The sequence below is a fragment of the Mustelus asterias genome, chromosome 22, assembly GCF_964213995.1.
Source record: "Mustelus asterias chromosome 22, sMusAst1.hap1.1, whole genome shotgun sequence".
Lineage (NCBI taxonomy): Eukaryota > Metazoa > Chordata > Chondrichthyes > Carcharhiniformes > Triakidae > Mustelus > Mustelus asterias.
The window spans coordinates 75,726,856-75,754,040 of NC_135822.1; the positions used below are offsets into that span (position 1 = coordinate 75,726,856).

General features: G+C 45.6%; 1 protein-coding gene across 1 annotated transcript in view; it reads left to right on the forward strand.

Moving 5' to 3' along the window:
• piwil2 (piwi-like RNA-mediated gene silencing 2) overlaps nucleotides 1-27,185 on the forward strand; it is a 91,358-nt gene that overhangs the window by 28,500 nt on the left and 35,673 nt on the right. Inside the window, exons 9-13 of the mRNA XM_078239668.1 lie at nucleotides 950-1,030; nucleotides 2,511-2,624; nucleotides 4,202-4,390; nucleotides 21,361-21,445; nucleotides 22,424-22,513. Of these exons, the coding sequence (XP_078095794.1) occupies nucleotides 950-1,030; nucleotides 2,511-2,624; nucleotides 4,202-4,390; nucleotides 21,361-21,445; nucleotides 22,424-22,513 (559 nt within the window). The remainder of the gene's footprint in view (nucleotides 1-949; nucleotides 1,031-2,510; nucleotides 2,625-4,201; nucleotides 4,391-21,360; nucleotides 21,446-22,423; nucleotides 22,514-27,185) is intronic.

Below are 27,185 nucleotides of genomic sequence, written 5' to 3' on the forward strand. Positions count from 1 at the left end.
TGGTCACCTCATTACAGGAAGGATGTGGAAGCCATAGAAAGGGTGCAGAGGAGATTTACAAGGATGTTGCCTGGGTTGGGGAGCATGCCTTATGAGGATAGGTTGAGTGAGCTCGGCCTTTTTTCCTTGGAGAGACGAAGGATGAGGGGTGATCTGATAGAGGTGTATAAGATGTTGAGAGGTATTGATCGAGTGGACAGTCAGAGGCTTTTTCATCGGGCTGAAATGGTTGCCACAAGAGGACACAGGTTTAAGGTGCTGGGGAGTAGGTGCAGAGGAGATGTCAGGGGTAAGTTTTTCACTCAGAGGGTGGTGGGTGCGTGGAATGGGCTGCCAGCAACGGTGGTGGAGGTGGATTCGATAGGGTCTCTTCAGAGACTTTTAGATAAGTACATGGAACTTGGTAAGATAGAGGGTTATAGGTAAGCCTAGTAATTGCTAAGGTAGGGACATGTTCGGCACAACTTTGTGGGCTGAAGGCCCTGTATTGTGCTGTAGTTTTTCTATGTTTCTATACTAAAGGGTCCAGAGGGGCAATTTTTTCACACAGAGAGTGGTGAGTGTCTGGAACCAGCTGCCAGAGGTAGTAGTAGAGGCAGGTACAATTTTATCTTTTAAAAAGCATTTAGATAGTTACATGGGTACGATGGGTATAGAGGGATATGGGCCAAATGCGGGCAATTGGGATTAGCTTAGGGGTTTTAAAAACGAAAGGGCGGCATGGACAAGTCAAGAACCAAGGGAAGGCAAAGAATAGAATAGTATATCGACTCGTGCATGACCAGGCTGTGTTTCCATGGATTTTCAGTAAGTTTGTTTCATTTGATATAGTGAGCAATCTAACTGATCTGATAATTTGATCTGAAGTTTGTCTGAGAATTCTATCACATGGGAATAGTTTGTCCGTGTTAATGGCATTGTGTTGAATGTGCTGTTTTTCTTTGTGCAGAGCTATGAGGATTTTGGAATTAAAATTGGTTGGACGGAATTTTTATGACCCAACAAATGCGATTGTGCTCCCCCAATACAGGTGAGTGCGATCGACGACTCATTGGCTGGGATCCTCACGGTGCAAAACTCCGAGAGAGGCCAAAAGCAAGATTCCCACTGGCATGATCTCGCCTCTCTCTCTCTCTCCCCCCGCCCCCAACCCCCCCCAATTGGCATAACGAGGTTCCCCACCTTCCTGGGCATTTAAATGCATCAACATCTAACTGTTGGGCTTGCCCACTGTATTGTCCCTGACATTGGGATTTCCCCCACGTCGGTGAGGTTTACGACAGATTTTTTAAAACGTGAATTAGGCAAAGGCAACTGCGTGATGGGATCTTCGTGTGCGTTGGGGAGGGGAGGGATGCGGTTTCTCAGGCCCCACCCTCCAGCACCATGAGACTTGCCTCCAGCATTTTTCTCTTCTCAGTGCTGGACAATATGGTGAGGAAAAACCAAGGGCAGCAGGAGAGCTACACGCTGCTTTTCTCACCTGAGCCAGCACTTAGAAGAAAAATGACCCATTTATGACAACAGTATGTTTTCTGTCAATCTTCTATCCATAAGACATCGGAGCAGAATTAGGCCACTCGGCCCATCGAGTCTGCTCTGCCATTCAATCATGGCTGATATTTTTCTCATCCCCATTCTCCTGCCTTTTCCCCATAACCCCTGATCCCCTTATTAATCAAGAACTATCTATCTCTGTCTTAAAGACACTCAATGACCTGGCCTCCACAGCCTTCTGCGGCAAAGAGTTCCACAGATTCACCACTCTCTCTGGCTGAAGAAATTCCTCCTCATCTCTGTATTAAAGGATTGTCCCTTTAGCCTGAGGTTGTGCCCTCTGGTTCTAGTTTTCCCTACTAGTGGAAGCATCCTCTCCATGTCCACTCTATCCAGGCCTCGCAGTATCATGTAAGTTTCAATAAGATCCCCCCTCATCCTTCTAAACTCCGAGTACAGACCCAGAGTCCTCAACCGTTGCTCATTCTACAAGCTCTTCATTCCAGGGATCATTCTTGTGAACCTTCTCTGGACCCTTTCCAAGGCCAGCACATCCTTCCTCAGATACGGGGTCCAAAACTGCTCACAATACTCCAAATGGGGTCTGACCAGAGCCTTCTCCAGCCTCAGAAGTACATCCCCGCTCTTGTATTCTAGCCCTCTCGACATAAGACCATAAGACATAGGAGCGGAAGTAAGGCCATTCGGCCCATCGAGTCCACTCCACCATTCAATCATGGTTGATTTCAACTCCATTTACCCGCTCTCTCCCCATAGCCCTTAATTCCTCGAGAAATCAAGAATTTATCAATTTCTGTCTTGAAGACAGTGTGGGCATTGCTCGCATTGCGTCCATGCCAATGTGCTACCCCCTAACCACAAGCTTTTATTGTTCGCAATATCCTTTGTGGCGTCTTGTGGAACAAGTAGCAATAGACAATCAAGGTGGGCTTCTCGGCTTCTTTTGCTTCTGAGTTGTTTCTTTGTGTCTAAGGGAAGTTTCTGTTGTGCAGGCTGCAGATATGGCCAGGATACTCAGCAAACATTCGAAGGACAGATGGTGGATTGATGTTACTCATTGGTGTGTCCCACAAAGTCATCCGAAATGACTCAGTCATTGATGTTATGTGAGTATCGTTCTGTGTTTGTGAATGTTTAACATTTAATTTGTTGCTCTCTCCACCTTGGTTTATGATGTCCTAATCTAGTAATCCACTCTCGTTAGTTTTTTATTCATTCATATTCATTTGTGGGACATGGGCGTCGCTGGCTGGCCAGCATTTATTGCCCATCCCTAGTTGCCCTTGAGAAGGTGGTGGTGAGCTGCCTTCTTGAATCGCTGCAGTGCGTGTTCTGTGAGTTGACCCACAATGCCGTTAGGGAGGGAATTCCAGGATTTTGACCCAGTGACTGCAAAGGAACGGCGATATATTTCCAAGCCAGGATGGTGAGTGGCTTGGAGGGGAACTTGCAGGTGGTGGTGTTCCCATTTTTCTGCTACCCTTGTCCTTCTAGATGGAAATAATCGTGGGTTTGGAAGGTGCTGTCTAAGGATCTTTGGTGAATTGCATCTTGAAGATAGTACACACTGCTGCTACTGAGCGTCGGTGGAGGAGGGATTGAATGTTTGTAGATGTGGTGCCAATCAAGCAGGCTGCTTTGTCCTTTGTTCTTGAGTGTTGTTGGAGCTGCACCCATCCAGGCAAGTGGGGAGTATTCCATCACACTCCTGACTTGTGCCTTGTAGATGGTGGACAGGCTTTGGGAGTCAGAAGGTGAGTTACTCACCACAGTATTCCTAGCCTTCCAGCCAAGCTTTACTTAAGGTGAATTGTCCTGCCTCAATGATTTGATTTTTGACTAGCCCTCTGGAAGCCGGTAGGCACCATTCAAGCCACAGAGCAGGGGAGGGGAGAAGATTCCACAAAAGTACATGGCTTAGGATTTCTTCTCTTTTCCATTGACTCTGGTTTGAGCTTTGAATCCAGTGATTCTTCAAGGATTGACATATGAGGTCAAGTTGCTTTGAGTTCCTTTGACTATGGAAGATTAGTGGGTGATCTGGTGAATATTTTCAAAATGTTAAAAGATATTTGCTCGGGTAGGGAAAGGAACGATATTCCCGAAAGAAGAACCAACAGAAAGGTCACTCGGGTAAAATCTGGGAACATTTTTCACGAAAGGTGTGGTGGAACATATTGAGGTTGCTCAGTTTGTGCAATCCTGTTTATTCCAACCCCACAGCCACCACCTTCACCACCACCACCTGCTCCAAACTCTCTGCAATGCATGAACTTCCCTCTGGTCTGGATAACAATTCCAACATAGAAACAGGACTTTTCAAGCAATGGATTCACACTGGTGTTAATGCTGCCCACGAGTCTGATCTCACCCTATCAGCAGGTCCTTCTATAAAAGCAAATTACTGCGGATGCTGGAATCTGAAACCAAAAGAGAAAATGCTGAAAAATCTCAGCAGGTCTGACAGCATCTGTAAGGAGAGAAAAGAGCTGGTGTTTCGAGTCCAGATGACCCTTTGTCAAAGCATGTCCTTCTATTCCTTTCTGCCCCATGTATTTATTGAGCTTTCCTATAAGTACACCTGTGTTAATTAGCTGAAATATTCCCCCTGGTGAGTTCCATGCTCTTGTTGCGATCCGTTTCGTGCTGTTCACTCCAACCCATGTGTTGCCTTTCTTTCCAGGCAGGCTATATACCAGAGGAGCAATGAGAATTTCCAGGATGAGTGTACAAAACAGCTGGTGGGCAGCATCATCATGACCAAGTATAACAATCGCACCTACCGCATCGATGACATAGACTGGGACAAGGCTCCAACAAGCTGCTTTCAGATGGCAGACGGCAGAGAGATTACCTTTAGTGACTATTACAGGTTGGTTTGAAAGATAAGGAGTGACAGTCTAGCAGGAGCAGACCATACAAGCTGTCAGGCTCTCTCCTCCGTTCAGTACAATCTTTGCTGATCTTGGGCTTGAACTTGTAAATAGCTGATGCCCCAGCACTGATCCTTAACTGCACTCCACCTGTCACAGCCTGCCAACCTGAGAATGGATTATTTGTGCCCACTTTTTGCTTCCTGTCCATTCGCCTATCTTCTACCCATGTTGACAGATCATCCCCAGTTCTGTGAGCCCTCATCTTGAAGTATTAACCTTTTGTGTGGCACCTTATCAAATGCCTTTTGGAAATCCAAGTATCTGACATGTTCTGCTTCCCACTTATCTACTAATTATATCCTCAAAAATCTCAAATAAATTTGTTAAACATGATTTCCCTTTGGTAAACCATCTTGACTTGCTCTAATCATACTATGTTTTACAAAGTGTATTATTAAGACTGCCTTAATGATGGATTCCTGGCACTTTCCCGATGACAGGTATCAAGCTGACATGACCTGTAGTTCCCTGTTTTCTCTCCTTTCTTGAATAGCAGTGGCACATTTTTCTAACTTCCAATCATCAGGGACCATTCCAAAATCTAGGGAATTTTTGAAAAATATAGCCAGCATGTTCACTCTCTCTGCAACTCTTTCTTTTCGAACCCAGGAATGTCGACCATCAGGTCCTGGGGATTGTTCAAATTTCAGTCCCTTGAGTTTCTCCTGTGCTTTTCCTCTGATATTAATTACCTTACTTTCCGCACTGTTATTGTTAGAGTGTCACAGTAAACATCTTCCCATTTGAATGTCTATACTGAAGTCTTCAGTGGTTATGAGCATGCGTGAGTGACGTCATCAGTAGCGTGGGCTTTCACAGGTTTAGTCTTACCACGAGGGAGGTGTGTAACTTGTTGCCTCCAGATCTGAATCCATACTGTACTTTATTTCAATATTTTTATAAGTAAGGAAGATTGAATATCACAACATGTTGGGCTTCCTTTCTGTGACCAAGTTACCACATCTTTCTGGTGATGACGGCAAAATAAAAGGAAAAGTTGAGTTTTAGCATGGCGACACACAGATTTGCACAGTGAGTAACTAGTTTGTAATGAGAGTGGCGGTCGAGGGTTCTGATCAACGGGTTTGTGAGTTTACCGCTGAAAAACAGGTTAGTGCCATGACTATGTTCCGGACCATCAGTGAGTTTGTGGAAGAGAACAGGGTCGGGACTGAATGTGTGGAAAGGTTGGAACACTTCTTGGCAAATGGAATTGCAATGTGGCTAAAAAGCGCTCAGTTCTCCTGAGCGTCTGTGGGATGAAGACTTAGAAGCGAGTGAAGAATTTAGCAACACCACGGAACCTGGGGAACATTTCATTTGCCATTTAGCTATGCTCTTTGAGAATCATCACAATCCTAAAACCCTCAGTGATTGTCCAGCGGTTCAAGTTCCAGTCATTTGCATAAAGCAGGACAGTCTGTAGCTAACTTTGTTGCTGAAGTAAGCCAGCTGTCTGAACATCGAGAGTTTGGTGCAGTTTTGGAGGACATGCTCCAGGTCAGACTAGTCTGCGGCATTATTGGAGACAGCATTCAGTGTCGTTTGTTGGGAGAAGCCACACTGACTTCAAGAAGGCTCCAGAAATTTCTCAGGGCATGGAAATGACTGCCTGCATTGCAAAAGATATTCAAAAGATCAATGGTGATGAACAGGCGAGTGCAGCACATCAGGTAAAGGAAGAGGCTGCAAGCAAAAAGGTGAAAGAGTGGAATGTTTCAGGCGTGGAAGGACACTGTGAATCATTGCAAATTTATGGATGCTGTTTCTCACCATTGCAACAGAGAGGATCACTGAGCTAAAACGCAGGAGTTCTCAGAGCAAGTGGAAAGCCGAGCAGCGAAATTCAAATTCAAAAAGCCTCAGTCAGCTACACATCACCTGGAAAGCTCCGAGCAGGCAGAGGAGCACTCTTACCATATGTTTAATGTGAATGAGGGGTGTGCGGAGCCTGTCTATGCTGCAGAGGAGGTGGAGGGGAAACAAATCTGGATGGAGGTGGGCACAGGAGCCTCAGTAAGGAGACTTACTGGAAGACTTGAGGCTCTGAGCAGGCATCAGCCCTCATTCAGGCAGGGATCCAACTTCAGATGTACACCGGAGAGTCATGGAGGTTTACAGCATGGAAACAGGCCCTTCGGCCCAATTTGTCCATGCTGCCCTTTTTTTTTTAAACCCCTAAGCTAATCCCAATTGCCCGCATTTGGCCCATATTCCTCTATACCCATCTTACCCATGTAACTGTCTAAATGCTTTTTAAAAGATAAAATTGTACCCACCTCTACTACTACCTCTGGCAGCTTGTTCCAGACACTCACCACCCTCTGTGTGAAAAAATTGCCCCTCTGGACCCTTTTGTATCTCTCCCCTCTCACCTTAAACCTATGCCCTCTGGTTTTAGACTCCCCTACCTTTGGGAAAAGATATTGACTATCTACCTTGTCTATGCCCCTCATTATTTTATAGACCTCTATAAGGTCACCCCTCAGCCTACTGCTCTCCAGAGAAAATAGTCCCAGTCTATCCAGCCTCTCCTTATAACTCAATCCATCAAGTCCTGGTAGCATCCTAGTAAATCTATTCTGCACTCTTTCTAGTTTAATAATATCCTTTCTATAATAGGGTGACCAGAATTGCACACAGTATTCCAAGTATGGCCTTACCAATGTCTTGTACAACCTCAACAAGATATTTCAACTCCTGTATTCAATGTCCTGACCGATGAAACCAAGCATGCCGAATACCTTCTTCACCACTCTGTCCGCCTGTGACTCCACTTTCAAGGAGCTATGAACATGTGCCCCAGATCTCTTTGTTCTGTAACTCTCCCCAACGCCCTACCATTAACTGAGTAAGTCCTGCCCTGGTTCAATCTACCAAAATGCATCACCTCGCATTTGTCTAAATTAAACTCCATCTGCCATTTGTCAGCCCACTGGTCCAATTGATCAAGATCCCGTTGCAATTGGAGATAACCTTCTTCACTGTCCACCATGCCACCAATCTTGGTGTCATCTGCAAACTTACTAACCATGCCCCCTATAGTCTCATCCAAATCATTAATATAAATGACAAATAACAGTGGGCCCAGCACTGATGCCTGAGGCACACCGCTGGTCACAGGCCTCCAGTTTGAAAAACAACTCTCTACAACCACCCTCTGGCTTCTGTCAAGAAGCCAATTTTGTATCCATTTAGATACCTCACCCTGGATCCCGTGAGATTTAACTTTATGCAGCAACCTATCATGCGATACCTTGTCAAAGGCCTTGCTAAAGTCCACGTATTCAACATCAACTGCACTGCCCTCATCTACCTTCTTGGTTACCCCTTCAAAAAACTTAATTAAATTTGTGAGACATGATTTTCCACTCGCAAAGCCATGCTGACTGTCCCTAATCAGTCCTTGCATCTCTAAATGCCTGTAGATCCTGTCTCTCAAAATACCTTCCTACAATTTACCCACCACAGACGTGAGGCTCACTGGCCTGTAGTTCCCAGGCTTTTCCCTGCAGCCCTTTTTAAACAAAGGCACAACATTTGCCACCCTCCAATCTTCAGGCACCTCACCCGTGGCTATCGATGATTCAAATATCTCGGCTCGGGGACCCGCAATTTCCTCCCTAGCCTCCCACAACGTCCTGGGATATGCCTCATCAGGTCCCGCAGATTTATCTACCTTGATGTGCTTTAAGACTTCCAGCACCTCCTTCTCTGTGATATGTACACCCTCAAGACATCACTATTTATTTCCTCAAGTTCCCTAACATCCATGCTTTCCTCAACAGTAAATACTGATGAGAAATATTCATTTAGGATCTCGCCCATCTCTTGTGGATCCGCACAGAGATGACCTTGTTGATCCTTAAGAGGCCCTACTCTCTCCCTTGTTACTCTTTTGCCCTTTATCTATTTGTAGAAGCTCTTTGGATTCTCCTTTGCCTTATCTGCCAAAACAATCTCGTGTCCCCTTTTTGCCCTCCTGATTTCTCTCTTGACTCTACTACACTCCCTATACTCTTCAAGGGACTCACTTGATCCCAGCTGCCTGTGCACGTCATGTGCCTCTTTCTTCTTCTTGACCAGGGCCTCAATATCCCGAGTCATCCAGGGTTCCCGACTTCTGCCAGCCTTGCCCTTCACTCTCAGAGGAATGTGTTTACCCTGAACCCTGATTTACACACTTTTGAAAGCCTCCCACTTACCAGACATCCCTTTGCCTTCCCACAGACTCCCCCAATTAACTTTTGAAAGTTCCTGCCTGATACGATCAAAATTGACCTTGCCCCAATTTAGAATTTTAACTTTTGGGCCAGACCTATCATTCTCCATAGCTATCTTAAAACTAATAGAATTATGTTCTCGGGTCCCAAAGTGATCCCTCACTAACACTTCTGTCACCTGCCCTTCCTTATTTCCCAAGAGGAGGTCAAGTTTTGCCCCCTCTCTAGTCGGGCCATCCACATACTGAATGAGAAATTCCTCCTGAATACACTCAACAAATTTCTCTCCATCCAACCCTCTAATACTATGGCTGTCCCAGTCAATGTTGGGAAAGTTAAAATCTCTGACTATTACCACCCTATTTTTCTTGGAGCTATCTGTAATCTCCTGACATATTTGCTCAATTGCCCGCTGACTATTTGGGGGCCTATAGTACAACCCTATAAAAAGTGATTTTCCCCCTTCTTATTTCTCAGTTCTACCCATATAGACTCAGTGGCCGAACCCTCGGATATATCCCCTCTCAGTACGGCCGTGATGCTTTCCCTAATCAAAAGTGCAACTCCCCCTCCTCTCTTACCTCCTGTTCTATCTTTCCTATAGCATCTGTACCCTGGAACATTAAGCTGCCAATCCTGTCCCTCCCTTAGCCATGTTTCAGTAATTGCTATAATATCCCAGTCCCACGTACCCATCCATGCCCTGAGTTCATCTGCCTCCACGTCAGGCCTCTTGCATTGAAATAAATGCAGTTTAATCTGAACTTCCCTTGCTCTCTGTCTTGCTTCTGTCTGATCTGTCTGGTACTAGGATTACTGACACTGCCTTTACTAATTAATGTGCTCTCTTTAACTTCCTTGCTGTCCTCAAACTTCTCTTCTGTCTCCCTACTACTTTGGATCTCACCCCCCTGCCAAACTAGTTTAAACCCTCCCGAGTAACTCTAGCAAATCCTCCCGCTAGGATGTTAGTCCACCTCCACTTCAAATGTAACCCATCCCTCTTGAACAGATCAGCCCTTCCCCAGAAAAGATCCCAATGATCCAAAAATCTAAATCCCTGCACCAGCTCTCAAGCCACGCATTCATCTGCCTAATCCTCCTATTCCTACTCTCACTATCACGTGGTACCGGTAGTAGTCCTGAAATTACTACCTTCAAGGTCCTGCACGTTAGCCTTCTGCCTAACTCTATATTCACATTTCAGGACTCATCCCTTTTCCCACCTATGTCGTTGGTACCAATATGTACAATGATCTCTGGCTCACCCTCCCCCTTAAGAATGTCCTGCAATCGCTCAGAGACGTCCTTGGCCCTGGCATCAGGGAGGCAACACACCATCCTGGAGTCTCGATTGCAGCCACAGAAACGCCTGTCTGTGCCTCTAACTAGCGAGTCCCCTATTACTACTGCTCGCTTGCTCTTTGCCCGACCCTGTCCCACAGCAGAACCAGCTGTGGTGTCACAGGCCTGGCTGCTGCTGGTATCTCCCCCTGACAGGCTCTCCCCCTCAACAGTATCCAAAATGGTATACCTGTTTGAAAGGGGAATAGACACAGGAGACTCCTGCACCACCTACCTGCCTCTCCTGGCAGTCACCCGTCTACCTGTCTGAACCTGTGGTGTGACAACCTCCCTGTAACTAGTGTCTATCACACTCTCTGCCTCCTGTACGCTCCGCAGTGCATCCAGCTGCTGCTGCAATCAAACAATACGGTCTGTGAGGAGCTGCAACTGGACACACTTCCTGCAGACAAAGTTGTCAGGGAGACTAGATTGCTCCCTAATTTCCCACATCTGGCAGGAGGAGAATGCCACTGCCCTAGCTGCCATATTGCCCTTATACGGATAAAAGAATTGCAACTCACCTCTCCCTTGCTTGTGGTCCTCCTGCCGACTTTTTTTTGGTTAGAGGAGGCGGGTGGGAGGGCAACACTGAAGTAGTGTTTGGGGTTAAACTGTCCCCTCACAGCAGCTCCTCCACAAACCATTGCATTTATGCAAATGTGACCTGCAACCACCAATCACCTTCGCCGGTAAGTTAGTTTTATACTCACAGTTACGCTCAGCTCCGCCCTCTGACCGCTCCCTGCAGACTAGGCCGCAGATCCCCGAGGTAAGTTAGTTTTATACTCACAGTTACGCTCTGCTCCGCCGGAGCAGAGGTTGTACTATTGCTTGGGGCGTTTGAGGTGGGCATTGCATACCAAAGCAAAGAAGCCAAGAGCTTCTGGTGGGAAAAGGGAAAGGGCCGAGTTTACTCGGGTATGACAGGCTCAGTAAAATTCCATTGAACTGGAGTGAGGTACAGCACTGGGCTCTCACACTCTCCTCTTACCAGTATAACACATAATTGACAGAGGATGTCATTCAGAAATGCTCTGAGGTTTTCAGAGGAACTGGGTACATTGTGTGGCACTCCAGTTGAGTTGTTTGTCGATCCTCTGAGTTCTCGCTTTTTCAAGCCCAGGACAGTGTCGTACCCCATGAAAGGGAACGTGGAGGAGGAGTTGTAGTGACTGCAGAGGCTTGGAATCATTGAGCCCATTCAGTCCTCACGCTGGGGAGCTGCAATTGTTCCAATTCTTAAAAGTGGCAGTCCGATGCACGTATGCAGGGATTGCAAACTTACCATTCATCAGAAGTCCAGGCTGGACACTTACCCAGTGTTACGGATGGAAGATCAATTTTCAACCCTTGCAGGAGGCAAGATGTTCTCAGAACTTGACATGAGCCACACCTACCAGCATCTTTAGTTAGAGGAAAGCTCGTGATACCAAGTAAACCTGTTGGACTTGAACCTGGTGTTGTGAGACTACTTACCAGTCAGAGGAGTGCAAAAAAAAGTGTGCCACAATCAACACTCAGATACAACTGTCTGTTTTTTGAGATTTCCTCCAGTCCTGTGATTTTTCGGAAGATAATGGACACTCTATGTTGCAGGAATTCCTCATGCAGCAGTTTACTGGGACAACATTCTGATCACACTGAAGACCCAGTAACCTGGATCAAGTGTTGGAGATATTCAGAGGTAGGCTGAGCCTGAAGTGTAGCACGTGCATCCCTCCCATGGGCTTGGTGAGAATACAGCACTGGGCTCTCACTATCCTCTTACCGGTATAACATTGTGTGTAGCGCAGGGAAGGTGCATTGACTCCTCTCCCTTACCAGACATGCCAAGGCAGTGGTTCCTCCAGAGACAGTTCTCCCGCTTGAGAGATTTTCACATTCTCCAGTGAATGCTGAACAGTTAGGCAATGGATGGCCCAGGTCCCTGTTCTATATCAGCTGAAGAGATTCCTTCCATAGGGATGACCGATGGTTGCAGGGGGTAATGAATTCAGACCATATGCAAAGCAGAAAGATCAGCTGAGTGCAGAGGATGGTTATATCCTTGGGGGTCCAGAGTGGTTGCCCATCCCTTGGTTGTTCAGAAATCTTGGAAGTTTAGCCAGGTTGTATGCTTGGTGGCCTAATATGGATCAGGTCTCCGGGAACAAGGTGAATTCGGGTTCTGTGCATCAACTGAACCAAGTGATGGCACCTGCACACAACACTCTGAAAGTGGCCTGATTGTCCATGGTCTAGACTTCATGTGGACTTTGCAGAGCCTGTTATGGGTCATGTGTTTCTAGTCATTATGGACATGCATTCTCAGTGGTTAAAAGTACACGTAGTGATAAACATTGCAGCTCTCATTACCATAGAGAGGTTACGGCAAGTTTCTGCAACTCGTGCTTTACCGGATTCTCATGTTTCTGATGATGGTACAAAGTGATTTGTTCCAAGAGTTTCTGCAAAGGAATGGAATGCCCCTTGTGCCTACTGCGTCTTTTCAATGGTTTGGCAGAGTGAGTCACTCGGACATTGAAGGAAGAATTGTGAAGAATGGCAGCTGATAATTGGCAAACCTTTGAAATTTTCCAGTATCGTATCACGCTACAGACAAGAACAGGACTCTCTCCAGCCAAATTACTGATGGCACGGAAACCAAAGTCTCACCTGGATCCAGATGTCAAAGTGAGAGTGAGAAGGAGACTGGAAAAGCAGGAGGAGACACGACGAGCATGCTGAGGAGAGACATTTGAACCTGAATGATTGTGTCTATGAGAGGAAATTTGGCAGTAACCAACATTCGCTGTCTGGACTTACTCTCAACCAAAGCGGTCCAGTGTCTGTCTTAGTGAAACTGACCAATGGAAGAGTTGTTCACAGACACCAGGATCACATTTGTCTACACCATGGTTCAGAGATGGCAGAAGTTCTGGATAACATGGTGGAAATGCTGTAGACATTGGACAGGAAGTGGTTCCTATTGTACAAGGATTTCCAGTGGAATCTACTCCCGGAGAGGAGCAGAGACACTCATTCACAGATACTCAGTCTAATCCTGCACCTGCAAGTCCAGCTCCATTGAAACAAGCTGCTCCAGTATCTACTGAGTACTGCACAGATCACAATGTAGTTGCAAAGCTCCTGAAAGACTGACATGGTTGAAACATGAGCTCCATTATGTTCTTAAGGAGGGAGTAAAAGTAAGAGAAGAGAAGTGTTCGGACTGTTACAATAAGCATCTTTCTATTTAAGTGTATATACTGATGCCTTTAGCGGGTATGAGCAGGCGTGAATAATGCTGGCTTTCAAGGGTCTAGTTTTATCCCAAGGGACCTGTGTAACTCACTGCCTCCAGTTCAGCATTCATGCTGTACTGTATTTCCATATCTTTATAAATAAATCGGATATCATAACACCTTCGACTACCTTTTTGTGGCTAAGTTATCACAGTTATTGTTTATTTCTGGGAGGTAACTTATGTTTTCTGCTATGAAGGCAGATACAAAATATTACTTCAGTTTCTCTGTCATTTCCTCATTCCCCAAAATAATTTCTCCTGCCTCTGATTCTAAGGGAACATTTACTTTTGCTACTCGCTCCCTTTTCATCTACTTGTTAAAGTTTTATAATCTGTTGTTTATATACCTGGCTCTCCATTCTATTTTTATTCCCTTTTTATCAACTTTTGGTGGCCCTTTCTTTGGTTACTACAACAGGCTTGTGACTATCCTTTGCAACTCTATAAGCCTCTTATTTTAGACTAATTTTATGCTTAACTTCCTGAGTTAGCCACAGATGGATCTTTATTGCTGAGTTTTGGACTTGTTTCCTCACATAGTTCCCACTGTTTATTTGCAGTCATTTTAGTCTGTCTATCTGATGAATCTTAGGTAGTTCTCTCCTCAAACTATATAATTGGCTTTGTATAATATTTTTCTTTGTGATTGGAGAGAATACAGCATGAATAGAAGTGGGCAGCAAAGGAGTCTGGGAAGGGTTTTTATTTTAACTTTAAAAGTCAGTTACCTGGGAGGTTCCCCCTCAGTAGTAGTTTTTTTTTTTCTCTCGGGCCCCTAGCCCTATAAATTGGTGCAGAGGAGATACCCGATCCTCTACACTGGTAGAGGATCCCACCCTTCCATCCTCCTCTAACCTAATTATAAGTGTGGGGAAGTTTTTTGTTTTCTTTTTTTCTTGCTGGTAATGGCTTCAGGGATGGCAGTTCAGGCAGTATGCTGCATCTCCTGTGGGATGTATGTGGTGAGGAAATCCAGTAGTGTTTCAGGAGATTTTAGTTGTAAGAAGTGCATTAGATTGCAGCTTCTGGAGGAGCGTGTAAAGGAGCTGGAGGGGGAGGTAGAGGAACTCCGCATAATTCGGGAGGCGGAGGTGGAAGTTGATAGGAGTTATAGAGAAATAGTAACTCCTAGAAATGAGGCTTGGGTCAATGCCAGGAGGAGGGGTAAGAAGCAATCGGGAAGACAATCCCCTGGGGCGGTTCCCCTCCATAATAGGTTTTCGGTGCTGGAGGCTACAGTTGAGGAGGAATCAACTGAGCATAGAGAGCAGATCTCTGGGGGTGAGCCGAGTGAGAAAGCTCAGGTGGTTAGGGGCTGTAAAAGACTGGGCCTTGTGATTGGGGACTCCACAATTAAGGGGACAGATAGGAGGGTCGGAACTAAAGGTAGGGACTCAGGGTTGGTGTGTTGCCTACCAGGGGCTGGGGTCCGGGATGTGTCTGACAGGGTATTCAGGACTCTTAGGGGGGAGGGAGATAAACCACAAGTTATTGTACATGTGGGGACACACGACATAGGGAGGATAGGGGAAGGGGATATTAGGCAGGGATTTATGGAGTTGGGGTGGAAACTAAAGGCCAAGACTGACAGAGTGGTTATCTCTGGACTCTTGCCTGTACCACGGGATAGTTTAGAGAGGAATAGGGAGAGGGAAGGTTTGAATTCATGGCTGAGGGGATGGTGCAGGAGGGAGGGGTTCAGGTACTTAAGCAATTGGGGCTCGTACTGGGGAAGGTGTGACCTCTATGAGAAGGATGGTCTACACCTTAATCAGAAGGGGACCAATATCCTGGGGGGTAAATTTGCTAAGGCCATGCAGGGAGGTTTAAACTGATTCGGGGGGGGGAGGGATCCTGAGTAGTGGGGCTGAAAGTGAGGGATGCATGGATGGGGACTGCAATGCACGGCATTGCAGAGGTGGGGTGGAGCAGGGTTTGAAATGTGTATACTTCAATGCCAGGAGTATTCGCAATAAAGTGGGTGAACTTGCAGCGTGGATCAGTACCTGGGACTTCGATGTTGTGGCTATTTCAGAGACATGGATAGAGCAGGGGCAGGAATGGATGCTGCAGGTCCCGGGGTTCAAATGTTTTAGTCGAAGTAGGGAAGGAGGTAGAAGAGGGGGAGGGGTAGCATTATTGGTCAGAGATTGTATCACAGTGTCAGAGAGGAGGTTTGATGAGGACTTATCTGTTGAGGTAGTATGGCGGAGATTAGAAATAGGAGAGGAGAGGTCACCCTGTTGGGAGTCTTTTATAGACCTCCTAAAAGTTCTAGAGAGGTTGAGGAAAGGATTGCGGAGTCAATCCTGCTTAGGAGTGAAAGTAATAGGGCAATTGTTATGGGGGATTTTAACTTGACTAATATTGACTGGAATTGTTATAGCTCTAGCTCGTTAGAGGGGTCAGTTTTTGTTCAAAGCGTGCAGGAAGGTTTTTTGACTCAGTATGTAGACAGGCCAACTAGAGGTGAGGCTATATTGGATCTGGTGCTGGGAAATGAGCCAGACCAGGTGCTAGACTTGGAAGTTGGTGTGCATTTTGGTGATAGTGACCACAATTCGGTTACGTTCACCTTAGTGATGGAAAGGGATAGGCATGAACCTCGGGCCAGTGGTTTTAGCTGGGGGAAGGGTAATTATGAGGCTATTAGGAGAGAATTAGGAAACATAGGTTGGACTAGGAGATTACAGGGACTGGGAACGTCCGACATGTGGAGTTTTTTCAAGGAGCAGCTACTGCGAGTCTGTGATAGGTATGTCCCTGTCAGGCAAGGAGGAATTGGTAGGGCTAGGGAACCGTGGTGCACCAAAAAAGTTTCTTTGTTGGTTAAAAAGAAAAAGGAGGCTTATGTTCGGATGAGACGTGAGCACTCGGGTAGTGCACTAGAAAGCTTTAGATTGGCTAAGAGGGAGTTGAAGAGCGAGCTTAGAAGGGCTAAAAGGGGACATGAGAAGACTTTGGCGGATAGGGTTAAAGAGAATCCTAAGGCGTTCTATAGGTATGTCAAGAACAGAAGGTTGGTTAGGGCAAGTTTAGGGCCAGTTATAGATGGCAGAGGGAAGTTATGTGTGGAACCGGAGGAGATTGGTGAAGCATTGAACCAATATTTCTCTTCGGTGTTCACGCAAGGGGACATGAATATAGCTGAGGAGGACACTGGGTTGCAAGGGAGTAGAATAGACAGTATTACAGTTGATAAGGAGGATGTGCAGGATATTCTGGAGGGTCTGAAAATAGATAAATCCCCTGGTCCGGATGGGATTTATCCAAGGATTCTCTGGGAGGCAAGAGAAGTGATTGCAGCGCCTCTGGCTCTGATCTTCAGGTCGTCGTTGGCCTCTGGTATAGTACCAGAAGATTGGAGGTTAGCGAATGTTGTCCCATTGTTTAAGAAGGGGAACAGAGACTTCCCCGGGAATTATAGACCGGTGAGTCTCACTTCTGTTGTCGGCAAGATGTTGGAAAAAATTATAAGGGATAGGATTTATAGTTATTTGGAGAGTAATGAATTGATAGGTGATAGTCAGCATGGTTTTGTGGCAGGTAGGTCGTGCCTTACTAACCTTATTGAGTTTTTTGAGAAAGTGACCAAGGAGGTGGATGGGGGCAAGGCAGTGGACGTGGTATATATGGATTTTAGTAAGGCGTTTGATAAGGTTCACCATGGTAGGCTTCTGCAGAAAATGCAGATGTATGGGATTGGGGGTGATCTAGGAAATTGGATCAGGAATTGGCTAGCGGATAGGAAACAGAGGGTGGTGGTTGATAGTAAATATTCATCATGGAGTGCGGTTACAAGTGGTGTACCTCAGGGATCTGTTTTGGGGCCACTGCTGTTTGTAATATTTATTAATGATCTGGATGAGGGTATAGTTGGGTGGATTAGCAAATTTGCTGATGACACCAAAGTCGGTGGTGTGGTAGACAGTGAGGAAGGGTGTCGTAGTCTGCAGGAAGACTTAGACAGGTTGCAAAGTTGGGCCGAGAGGTGGCGGATGGAGTTTAATGCGGAGAAGTGTGAGGTAATTCACTTTGGTAGGAATAACAGATGTGTTGAGTATAGGGCTAACGGGAGGACTTTGAATAGTGTGGAGGAGCAGAGGGATCTAGGTGTATGTGTGCATAGATCCCTGAAAGTTGGGAATCAAGTAGATAAGGTTGTTAAGAAGGCATATGGTGTCTTGGCGTTTATTGGTAGGGGGATTGAATTTAGGAGTCGTAGCATTATGTTGCAACTGTACACAACTCTGGTGCGGCCGCACTTGGAGTACTGTGTGCAGTTCTGGTCCCCACATTACAGGAAGGATGTGGAGGCTTTGGAGAGGGTGCAGAGGAGGTTTACCAGGATGTTGCCTGGTATGGAGGGGAGATCCTATGAGGAGAGGCTGAGGGATTTGGGATTGTTTTCGCTGGAAAGGCGGCGGCTAAGAGGGGATCTTATTGAAACATATAAGATGATTAGAGGTTTAGATAGGGTGGATAGTGATAGCCTTTTTCCTCTGATGGAGAAATCCAGCACGAGGGGGCATGGCTTTAAATTGAGGGGGGGTAGTTATAGAACCGATGTCAGGGGTAGGTTCTTTACCCAGAGGGTGGTGAGGGATTGGAATGCCCTGCCAGCATCAGTAGTAAATGCGCCTAGTTTGGGGGCGTTTAAGAGATCCGTAGATAGGTTCATGGACGAAAAGAAATTGGTTTAGGTTGGAGGGTCACAGTTTTTTTTTTTAACTGGTCGGTGCAACATCGTGGGCCGAAGGGCCTGTTCTGCGCTGTAATGTTCTATGTTCTATGTTCTAATTTGATTGTATTATGATCACTATTTCCTAATGGGTCTTTAACTGCTGCATGACGAGTTAACCCTGCCTCGTTACACAATGTGGAGATGCTGGCGTTGGACTGGGGTAAACACAGTAAGAAGTTTAACAACACCAGGTTAAAGTCCAACAGGTTTATTTGGTAGCAAAAGCCACACAAGCTTTCGGAGCCCCAAGCCCCTTCTTCAGGTGAGTGGGAATTCTGTTCACAAACAGAGCATATAAAGACACAAACTCAATTTACATGAATAATGGTTGGAATGCGAATACTTACAACTAATCAAGTCTTTAAGAAACAAAACAATGTGAGTGGAGAGAGCATCAAGACAGGCTAAAAAAATGTGTATTGTCTCCAGACAAGACAGCCAGTGAAACTCTGCAGTTCTAGGCAACTGTGGGGGTTACAAATAGTGTGACATGAACCCAATATCCCGGTTGAGGCCGTCCTCGTGTGTGCGGAACTTGGCTATCAGTTTCTGCTCAGCGACCCTGCGCTGTCGTGTGTCGCGAAGGCCGCCTTGGAGAACGCTTACCCGAATATCAGAGGCCGAATGCCCGTGACCGTTGAAGTGTTCCCCAACAGGAAGAGAACAGTCTTGCCTGGTGATTGTCGAGCGGTGTTCATTCATCCGTTGTCGCAGCGTCTGCATAGTTTCCCCAATGTACCATGCCTCGGGACATCCTTTCTTGCAGCGTATCAGGTAGACAACGTTGGCCGAATTGCAAGAGTATGTACCGTGTACCTGGTGGATGGTGTTCTCATGTGAGATGATGGCATCTGTGTCGATGATCCGGCACGTCTTGCAGAGGTTGCTGTGGCAGGGTTGTGTGGTGTCATGGTCACTGTGAAAGACTTGATTAGTTGTAAGTATTCGCATTCCAACCATTATTCATGTAAATTGAGTTTGTGTCTTTATATGCTCTGTTTGTGAACAGAATTCCCACTCACCTGAAGAAGGGGCTTAGAGCTCCGAAAGCTTGTGTGGCTTTTGCTACCAAATAAACCTGTTGGACTTTAACCTGGTGTTGTTAAACTTCTTACTGTCGTTACACAATACCAGGGCCAAAATCCCGAGTTGGTTCCACAATGTGTTGCTCCAGGTAACTGTCAGGAAAACATTCTAAAATTCATCTGGATCACCCTTACCAATTGGACTCGACCAGTCTATTTAAAGATTGGAATTCTTCACAACTATTACATGGCCTTTGTTACACACTCTAATAATTCCTTGTTTCATGCTCAGTCCAGCAGTACAGCCCCTATTGGAGGACTTGTAAACTATTCGTACCAGCACTTTCTCACTCTTGCTCTTAATCTCCACTGAGACTGAATCTACTTCCTAATCTTCTGAGCCAAGATCCTTGTCACTGATGTCCTTGTGTCATCCTTCAGGATCAGAGCTATCCCTCCTCATTTGCCATTTTCTCTGACATTTTGAATATTGTGCATCCTGGAATATTTCGAGCCCAGCCTTAGTCACCTGCCTCTAGTAATTGGATCTAAAAACCATTTATCTGCATTTGTGTCACGAGTTAATCTGTTTTATTTTGGATGCTTCGCACTTGCAAATAAAAAGCCTTCAATTTCCTTCTTTCAACGGCTATTGCTTGTTTGACCTTGTGAGCTCATGCAGAATTACTTTGGTCTCTTCCTGTCCTACTCTGCTTATTTTTAACCACATTGCTATGCGTTCAGTTGCCTTGGCTTTTATCTTTGGATTTCTAGCTTTCCCTTCACCTGAACCCTCATGACACCGCCCTATTTATTAAAGCCTGGTCCCATCCCAGTTTAAGTGATGTCCATCCCAGGAGAACAGCTCGTTCTTTCCTGGGTTCTGATGTCAGTGTTCCATGAATCAAAACCCTATGTCACATTACTCTTTAATCCAAGCGTTGAGTTTTTTCATCTGTTTGACCCGGTGCTAATTGGGACGTGGCTCAGGTAACAATCCAGATATGATCAACTTTGTTCTGCATTTTCATTTGGACTTTGGCTCTTCAAACTCTTATTGGTTCCTACATGGACCACAACAAATGGATTCCACTTCTGCGCCAAGTTAATCTCCAGCCCCAAAGGGACATCCTTGTCAGCAGATGGACAGTATGAAGTTTCTGGTAGCTGTGACAGAGTACAGTGTCTATCACCCTGACGATACTGCCCCCTTTCTACCAACTTCCTTTTCACTCTCCCTGCACAATGTGCCACAGCCAGTCCTCGTCCTCACAGATTGCAAGCAACTTGCACCTTAGCCACAGTCAACAGCTCCATCACTACCTTCTGGATTCCAACTCACAGTCACAACCTCCTGTGCCTGACCATTGACTAACTCTGAAGTTGTACTTGACCTCAGGTTTGTGACTACCTCCTGGAACAAAGTGTCCCGTTAACTCTGCTCCCCGTGATGCTCTGCCATGTTTGTAACTCTCACTCCAGCAACTCTTGCTCAAGCTGCAAAAACTTATCCAAGATATGGTTGTGTGACATTGAAATTTATTGCACAAATTCCCACATGTTGCCTTCATGATGCGACCATCCGTGCTATTTCTGTCTAACCTTGTTTATTTAATTAGACAATTTCTCATTGATGTGCAGTAAGTGAACCGTTTTTCCCATGTGTAAGAGTGAACAAGTGATCTTACCCTAGTGCGACAGGTTGGATGAACTATCTCGCCTGTGTATGCCCAGGCATGCAATCCTGCCCGTGTGTATCAGAGAGAGCATGCAATCCTACCCGTGTGTATCAGTGAGAGCATGCAATCCTGCCCGTGTGTGTATCAGAGAGAGCATGCAATCCTGCCCGTGTGTATCAGAGAGAGCATGCAATCCTACCCGTGTGTATCAGTGAGAGCATGCAATCCTGCCCGTGTGTGTGTCAGAGAGCATGCAATACCCAGGATGATTACAGGAGAAACAGTGGAACAAGAGATATGTTTGAAAACTCTCGAGGGATGATGGGAACATTTTTTCGGATGTCCTGACGTTTAATCAAAATATGAAGGAAAGAATAAGTTAATGATTTGTGTGTGTATTCGGTGCAGAGTTAAGATGCAGCTTTCTGTACTGTACTGTTCAATGTTTCTGTTGTATTTGAAAATTCAACAACTCCTGCACTGAACAGAGTTGGAGAGATTAAGGATGGGTTCCATGAAGCTAGCCTGTGATGAACTGATTCACTCGTCATTTCAGTGGGATTAAGGTGCTGTCGTTGACCACATTGAATTTACAATTGCAGCAAAAGCTATGGGATTACCATTCAGGACTTGAACCAGCCTCTCCTTGTATATCGACCAAAGCAGAAGTATGGACCGCAGGGACAGGTACAAGATAGAATCATAGAAAGAGAGCTATCCAGTTAGCCCCACCTTTATTGCTCTTTTCACATTGCCCTGCTTCAGGCACTGAGCAATTCTTTTTTGAAATTTATTATTGAGTCTGCTTTTCAGGAACTGTGTTCCAAAACATCACAACCCACCATGCAACAAAGAAATGTCACGAATGGCAAATACCTTCAATCTGTGTTCTCTGGCTACAAACCCTTCTGCAACTGGAAACAGTTTCTCCTTATTCTACTTTCAAAACCATTTATGATTTGAATTGTCTCGATTAAATTTTCCCTTGTTCTTTTATTTTTATTTATTTGTGGGCCATGGGCGTCGCTGGCTGGCCAGCATTTATTACCCATCCCCAGTTGCCCGAGGGCAGTTGAGTCAACCACATTGCTGTGGCCCTGGAGTCACGTGGACCAGACCGGGTGAGGACGGCAGATTTCCTTCCCTCAAGGATATTAGTGAACCAGATGGGTTTTTCCGACAATCGACAATGGTTTCATGGTAATCAGTGGATTCATAATTCCAGATATATTTTATTGAATTCAAATTCCACCACCTGTCGCGGCGGGATTCGAACACGGGCCCCCAGAACATTAGCTGAGTTTCTGGATTAATAGTCCAGCGATAATACCACTGGGCCATCACCTCCCCCAAGAGCAGAAGAGGTTAATGCCAGCTTCTTTTGGTTTTCTATGTAATTCCTTATCCCTGGAACCATTCTGTTAAACTTCCTTTGACCCTTTCCAAGGTTTGATATCCTTCCTGAAGCATGTTGCGTGACGTGTGTATGAGTAATGTCTGTTTTATGAATGGCTATCATGTGTTTGCCTGTTGCACAGTGCTGGTTCACACACGTAGGTCTGATTGTAGCTGTGGAAGTAGAGGCTGATTGTTTTCGATGGGTAAGCTAATCTCGATACGAAAGCTCCCTTCATAAATTCAGCCTTCACCCGTTTTTATCCACAGCTTATCCACAGCGAGATCCTTCTCGTGCCCGAGCTGTCCTTTATGACTGGGATACCCAATCAGATGAGGAAGGATACCCGAGCAATGAGGGCAAGTAGCAGTTCTGTTGATGTCCTTTCATTGTCCTGAGTAAATGCTGTCTAGCTATTATACTCAGTTGATGGCAGGTAGTAAAGTCTGTTTTGCAGTGATATAGAAGCTGCTTCTTCAAAGAATGAGGAGGCCATTCAGCCAGTTATGCCCATGCTAGTTCTTTGAAAGAACTATTTAATGAGTCTCTCTCTCCTTGTCTTATCAATTTTTTTTGCAATTTTTTTCCAATGCAAGAACACATCCAGTTTCCTTTTCAAAGTTACTATTGAATCAAGCAATGCATTTCAGAACATAACAATTAATTGAGTAAAATAATTTGTAGGAATAACAGCAAAATGGACTATTAGTTCAATGGTAAAAAATTGCAGCATGCTGCTGTGCAGAGGGACCTGGGTCTCCTTGTGCAGGAATCACAAGGAGTTGGTTTGCAGGTGCAGCAGGTAATTAAGGCGGCAAATGGAATTTTGTCCTTCATTGCGAGAGGGATGGAGTTTAAAAACAGCGAGGTTATGTTGCAGCTGTATAAGGTGCTGGTGAGGCCACACCTGGAGTACTGTGTACAGTTTTAGTCTCCTTACTTGAGAAAGGATATACTGGCACTGGAGGGGGTGCAGAGGAGATTCACTAGGTTGATTCCGGAGTTGAGAGGGTTGGCTTATGAGGAGAGATCGAGTAGACTGGGGCTATACTCGTTGGAATTCAGAAGAATGAGGGGAGATCTAATAGAAACATATAAGATTATGAAGGGAATAGATTAGAAGCAGGGAAGTTGTTTCTACGGTGGGTGAAACTAGAACTCGGGGGTATAGCCTCAAAATAAGGGGAACATAAGAACTAGGAGCAGGAGTCGGCCATCTGGCCCCTCGAGCCTGCTCCGCCATTCAATAAGATCGTGGCTGATCTTTTTGTGGACTCAGCTCCACTTCCACGCCCGCTCACCATAACCCTTAATTCCTTTACTGTTCAAAAATTTATCTATCCTTGCCTTAAAAACATTCAATGAGGCAGCCTCAACTGCTTCACTGGGCAGGGAATTCCACAGATTCACAACCTTTTGTGTGGAGAAGTTCCTCCTCAACTCAGTCCTAAATCTGCTTCCCCTTATTTTGAGGCCATGCCCCCTAGTTCTAGTTTCACCCACCAGTGGAAACAACTTCCCTGCTTCTATCTTATCTATTCCCTTCATCATCTTATATGTTTCTATAAGATCTCCCCTCATTCTTCTGAATACTAATGAGTATAGCCCCAGTCTACTCAGTCTCTCCTCATAAGCCAACCCTCTCAACTCCGGAATCAACCTAGTGAATCTCCTCTGCACCCCCTCCAGTGCCAGTATATCCTAAAGCATAAGAACATAAGAAATAGGAGCAGGAGTAGGCCATCTAGCCCCTCGAGCCTGCCCCGCCATTCAATAAGATCATGGCTGATCTGACGTGGATCAGTACCACTTACCCGCCTGATCCCCATAACCCTTAATTCCCTTACCGATCAGGAATCCATCCATCCGCGCTTTAAACATATTCAGCGAGGTAGCCTACACCACCTCAGTGGGCAGAGAATTCCAGAGATTCACCACCCTCTGGGAGAAGAAGTTCCTCCTCAACTCTGTCTTAAACCGACCCCCCTTTATTTTGAGGCTGTGTCCTCTAGTTTTAACTTCCTTACTAAGTGGAAAGAATCTCTCCGCCTCCACCCTATCCAGCCCCCGCATTATCTTATAAGTCTCCATAAGATCCCCCCTCATCCTTCTAAACTCCAACAAGTACAAACCCAATCTCCTCAGCCTCTCCTCATAATCCAAACCCCTCATCTCCGGTATCAACCTGGTGAACCTTCTCTGCACTCCCTCCAATGCCAATATATCCTTCCTCATATAAGGGGACCAATACTGCACACAGTATTCCAGCTGCGGCCTCACCAATGCCCTGTACAGGTGCATCAAGACATCCCTGCTTTTATATTCTATCCCCCTCGCGATATAGGCCAACATCCCATTTGCCTTCTTGATCACCTGTTGTACCTGCAGACTGGGCTTTTGCGTCTCATGCACAAGGACCCCCAGGTCCCTTTGCACGGTAGCATGTTTTAATTTGTTTCCATTGAGATAGTAATCCCATTTGTTATTATTTCCTCCAAAGTGTATAACCTCGCATTTATCAACGTTATACTCCATTTGCCATATCCTCGCCCACTCACTCAGCCTGTCCAAATCTCTCTGCAGATCTTCTCCGTCCTCCACACGATTCACTTTTCCACTTATCTTTGTCGTCTGCAAACTTCGTTACCCTACACTCCGTCCCCTCCTCCAGATCATCTATATAAATGGTAAACAGTTGCGGCCCGAGTACCGATCCCTGCGGCACGCCACTAGTTACCTTCCTCCAACCGGAAAAACACCCATTTATTCCGACTCTTTGCTTCCTGTCGGATAGCCAGTCCCCAATCCACTTTAACACACTACCCCCAACTCCGTGTGCCCTAATCTTCTTCAGCAGCCTTTTATGGGGCACCTTATCAAACGCCTTTTGGAAATCCAAAAACACCGCATCCACCGGTTCTCCTCCATCAACCGCCCTAGTCACATCTTCATAAAAATCCAACATGTTCGTCAAGCACGACTTTCCCCTCATGAATCCATGCTGCGTCTGATTGATCGAACCATTTCTATCCAGATGCCCTGCTATCTCCTCTTTAATAATGGATTCCAGCATTTTCCCTACTACAGACGTTAAGCTGACCGGCCTATAATTACCCGCAGATTTATGACTGAGTTGAGGAGGAACTTCTTCACACAAAGAGTTGTGAATCTGTGAAACTCCCTGCCCAGTGAAGCAATTGAGGCTACCTCATTGAATGTTTTTAAGGCAAGGATAGATAAATCTTTGAACAGTAAAGGAATTAAGGGTTATGGTGAGCGGGCGGGTAAGTGGAGCTGAGTCCATGAAAAGATCAGCCATGATCTTATTGAATGGCGGAGCAGGCTCGAGGGGCCAGATGGCCAACTCCTGTCCCTTCTCCATATGTTCTTATAACCCATCGTCCCTATAAGTTTTTAACTGATTAACATTAATCATTAGTTACCCATCATTGTAGCAGCAGGCAGTTTCTCCCTGTCTATTTTGCACATTTCTATTAAATCTCTCCCAGCCTTTCATTGAGAAACTCGAGTGTTGTCGAATACATGACCAGGCTGACCAGATGAGTCAAGGAAGTGATGCATTAGGCAGCTTCAGGATTAAGATATAAAAACCATTCATTTCTCAGAGAGAGCTAGGCAGGAAAATGGGAAAAGTATATCATTTAAATGAGAGATTGCAGAACTATGTGGTACAGAGGGATCTGGGTGTCCAGGTACATGAATCACAAAAAGCTAGTCTGTTACTATAACAAATGCTTAGGAAGACAGCTGGAATGTTGGTGTTTATTGCAAGGGGAATGGAATATAAAAGTAGGAAAGTTTTACTGAAGCTGTCGAGGGTGTTGGTGAGACCACATCTGGGATACAGTGTACAGTTTTGGTCTCCTTCAATGAAAAAGGATATAATTGCACTTGAAGCAGCTCAGGAGTTTAGAAGAGTAAGAAGCGACTTGATTGAAACATGTAAGATCCTGAGGGATCTTAACATGGTGGATGTGGGAAGGATGTTTCAATGTTTATGCTTATTTATTAGTGTCACAAGTAGGCTTACATTAACACTGCAATGAAGTTACTGTGAAAATCCCCTCGTCGCCACAATCCGGCGCCTGTTCGGGTACACTGAGGGAGAATTTAGCATGGACAATTCACCTAACCAGAATGTCTTTCAGAGGAACTGGAGCACCCGGAGGAGACCCACGCAGACACAGGGAGAAAGTGCAGACTCCGCACAGACGGTGACCCAAGCCGGGGATCGAACCCGGGTCCCTGGCGCTGTGAGGCAGCAATGCTAACCACTGTGCCGCCCCGATGTTTCCTCTTGTGAGAAAATCTTAGACTCTGTTAGGTTGCCTTTTTTTCATTCATTCGTTGGAAATGCTGGCTGGCCAGCATTTATTGCCCATCCCTAGTTGCCCGCGGGCAGTTGAGAGCCAACCTCTGTTTAAAACAGAGATGAGGGAAAACTTAATTCTCTGAGGGTTCTGAGTCATTGTTCTGTTCCTCAGAAGGTGCTGGAGTATTTGAATATTTTTAAGGCAGAGCTAGATGAATTCTTGAGTAACAAGGGGGTGAAAGGTTATCAGGGTAAGCAGGAATGTGCGGTCGAGGTTAACATTATATCAGCCATGATCTTATTGAATGAAGGAGCAGGCTTGAAGGGCCGAGTGGCCTAGTCCTGCCCCTAATGAGTAAGTCCGTGTGTATCTATTGGAGTTTGGACAAATGAGAGGTGATCTTATTGAAGATTTAAGATCCTGGGGGGATTTGATAGGGTGGATACCATGAGGGTGATTCCTCTTGTTGGGAGGGACAAGAACGAGGGGACACAGTTAAAGAATAAGAGGTCTCCATTGAAGATTGGAAATGAGAAGAAATTCTTTCTCAGACCGTGGCTAGTCTTTGGAATTCTCTGCGTCAAAAAGTAGTAAAGATTTCATCATTAAATTTATCTAAAGATAGGCAGAAGGAGTCTGTGGCAAGAGGGTGGCCTTGAGACCAGAATCGGATTAGCCAAGATCTTATTGAATGGTG